Source organism: Diabrotica virgifera, chromosome 2, assembly GCF_917563875.1.
Source record: "Diabrotica virgifera virgifera chromosome 2, PGI_DIABVI_V3a".
Lineage (NCBI taxonomy): Eukaryota > Metazoa > Arthropoda > Insecta > Coleoptera > Chrysomelidae > Diabrotica > Diabrotica virgifera.
In genome coordinates, this window is record NC_065444.1 from 224,061,757 (window position 1) to 224,064,684 (window position 2,928).

The 2,928-nt window shown below is 33.8% G+C and overlaps 1 protein-coding gene across 1 annotated transcript; it reads left to right on the forward strand.

The window, feature by feature from the left end:
• The first annotated feature begins 416 nt into the window (after positions 1-416).
• On the forward strand, positions 417-1,980 carry LOC126880428 (40S ribosomal protein S29). The gene is made up of 3 exons (XM_050644274.1): positions 417-735; positions 1,750-1,849; positions 1,908-1,980. The coding sequence occupies exons 1-3, from the start codon at positions 674-676 to the stop codon at positions 1,914-1,916; spliced, it is 171 nt and encodes a 56-aa protein (XP_050500231.1). The 5' UTR covers positions 417-673; the 3' UTR covers positions 1,917-1,980.
• Positions 1,981-2,928: the final 948 nt, after the last annotated feature.

Consider the following 2,928-nt stretch of genomic DNA (forward strand, 5'->3'; position numbering starts at 1 on the left):
CTACTGAAAAACCACTGAAATCTATCAACATATATTGGCCGTTATTAACAGGTAAATTTCTATGAAATGGCCTTTAAAAATACGAGATTATTTGGCCGCGTCCCTATTATAAAGATGGCCAGAAATACCAGGTTCTAATTATAACCTGTTATATTGGATTTTTTAAATAAATAAGGAAATCTTCATAATATGAAGATTTTTTTGTAAACTGTCCGTTAGTACAGGTGGCCGATTTTGACAGGTGATCGATAACATAGGTTTTACTGTATTTACATGGCCTAAAATAATACTGATTTTTGAAAGCAAAACTACTGAAAAAGTAAAAACTGACCTGGCAACCCTGTCGTTACCAGACCCGGAAGACCGGAAGACGGTCCTCGTTGTTGGAACCAGTGATGTGTGAGGGAGCCCCCCACATCCCACATTACTGGTTGGAACAAACCACAGAATAAATAACAACATGGTTATTTATTCTGTGGAACAAACATAATGACGTGTTGTATTTAGAAACTAGAGAAATATATATATAAAAAAAAAATTGAAAAATCTTCTGGTACCTATGTCAAAAGTCAAAGCCAAATGTCAAATGTCAATCATAATTTTCTCTCTTTTTTTTGATCGCTTGCTGAGCTAACGTGTTGTCGATAACACAAAAATAGTTTTAATATAAAAAATGGGTTTCCAAAATATATGGTACTCTCACCCCCGTAAATATGGACAAGGATCCAGATCATGGTATGTATATTTTTAAGATATAATGCTTTTAAGCACTTCTATAAACACGCTTAACCTCAAATGGAACAACGTGTTACTTGGGAAATCGATTTTGATTTTAGAATTATTTTCAACTTTTCCCCCAGTAACATTTGAACTGCTATGATCTTTCTCTACTACGGCGCTCTAGCCTAAGTCGGGCTCTGCCCTCCCCCCAGCATCCGCCTCTCAAGTATCTCTTTTCCTGGCGCTGACCTCTAATTATCCACACTCAAAATCGCTTTAGTTCTCACTTCGTCTATCCACCCCTTCCTTGGTCTTCCTACTGACCGACGTCCCACAAGTTTCGCTATGTGTTCTATCATTAATTCTTATAAAGTGACCTGCCCAGTGCAATCTTTGTATTTTTGCATAGTTTGTTATAGTTTAGGGGGCTCTTTGTAATATTGGTATAACTAGCGATTGATGATTATTCTCCTTATACCATTGTCGCAAATGGGTCTCAGTAGCCTCCTTAATATATTTCTTTGAAAAGTATTAATAATAAGGTTTATTGTCTTTTCTGTCATGATATGTGTTTCTATACCATCTGTTATGATAGAACATGCGATAAGTGAGTATTAATAAAAACGATTAATCAAATTAGGATTCAATGCAGAGATTTTTTAGATTTTCAGATACTTAACACATTCGTGGTCATGACTGCATATGAAGTCATTTACTCCATAAGAATATGTGTATAAAATGACAGCGTGTCCGCGAATGTGTTAAATGCTGAATATTTTCTTACATCTCTTTTCAAATGATGATGAAGTATAATATTTTTATATTTAAATTATGTCCTGAAATCAATGTTTTATGTTTTGAAAAAAGAAATAATTTTTTGCGGCAATATAGCTCTGGCTAGAGGATTCCATTTTTTAAAATGTCCTTCATTTGAGGTTAAAAATACTCAATTGAAATTTATAACTTCGAATTCATTTTGTGGATATCTGCAAGTGAACTAAATTAAAATAGCTATTATTTATTTTTTAGCCGTGCCTGCTCAAACAGACATGGTCTCATCCGTAAATATGGATTGAACTTGTGCCGTCAATGCTTCAGAGAATATGCTGGAGACATAGGATTCAAGAAGGTAATACATTGCCATCAAAATATGTTTCAATACTAATTTTTAATTTTCTTTTTTTCAGCTGGACTAAACATCAAGGGAATTTTTTATATACAATGTTAAGTTAATAATATAAAAATAAAAGATAATTTTTATATTGTGCATTATTTTGTTTTATAAATTCCTTTAAAATTTTATCCCACGCTATGAGCAACAAGTATAGACACATAGAAGGATGCTTCACTGCTATTTTTTAGAAAAAGCAAGTTGGGGACAGTAGAGGAACCACCACTATGGATGTGCATGTATACCTTCACCACTGTGACTGCAGCATATCTCATCAACTAATTATTAGTTTGTTGACGAGGGATGTTGCGGTAGTGAAGGGGAGGTAATATGTGCACTCCATAATTGTAGTTCCCAACTTGCTTTACTAAAAAGTGACAGTGAAAAATCCTTCTATATTCGTCTCTACGAGTAGGAATTAAGGTTATAGTAAAGTACTTTTTGCAGTGGTACTTTACTAGTTTTTGTTAGCTAAAGGAAGTGTACTGTACTCATGATAGGTAATTATCATTTAGATCTCTTTCATATGAGAGTATTTTTTTATTGTTTAGTTAGATGGTCAATTTAACCCTTTTATTGCTACATTTTTTTTGGAAGACATGCCCAGGTGCTCACTTTCTACTCTCAATGAAAGTTTGAATGTGCATGTTTCACTGATCCATGTCACGCTCACTGTCTGAACACTCAACATGGTACGAATCGAGGGTTAATATAAATATGCTATTTGATTTAATACATGTAGGTTTAGCAATATACCTTTACAATTGAATCTGTCGTTTCAGAAACCCGACATGTCCAAATAAATTGCTTTTTTTGCATTTTTACTACCCTTAGATACAGTGTCACATGTTTCTAGAAAAACCTGACCCGATTTAACATTCTAAATGAACCTAGAGTTGAGAAAAGTTTTCTGTATTGAGAGAAACCCGAGATGTTTTTGTCCTTTTTCACAACTTTGCTTTTTTGGACATGTTGGGTGTATGAAAGACCGATTCAATTATTGAAATCGGATTTATTTATTGTGCAGTACTGGACAA

What these genes read in the sequence shown, in the direction of transcription:
- LOC126880428 (XM_050644274.1), top strand. Translation starts at nt 674, where the DNA reads ATGGGTTTCCAAAATATATGGTACTCTCACCCCCGTAAATATGGACAA. An exon ending in GGACAAGGATCCAGATCATG is followed by an intron (nt 736 to 1,749) that starts GTATGTATATTT and finishes TTTATTTTTTAG; the next exon opens with CCGTGCCTGCTCAAACAGAC.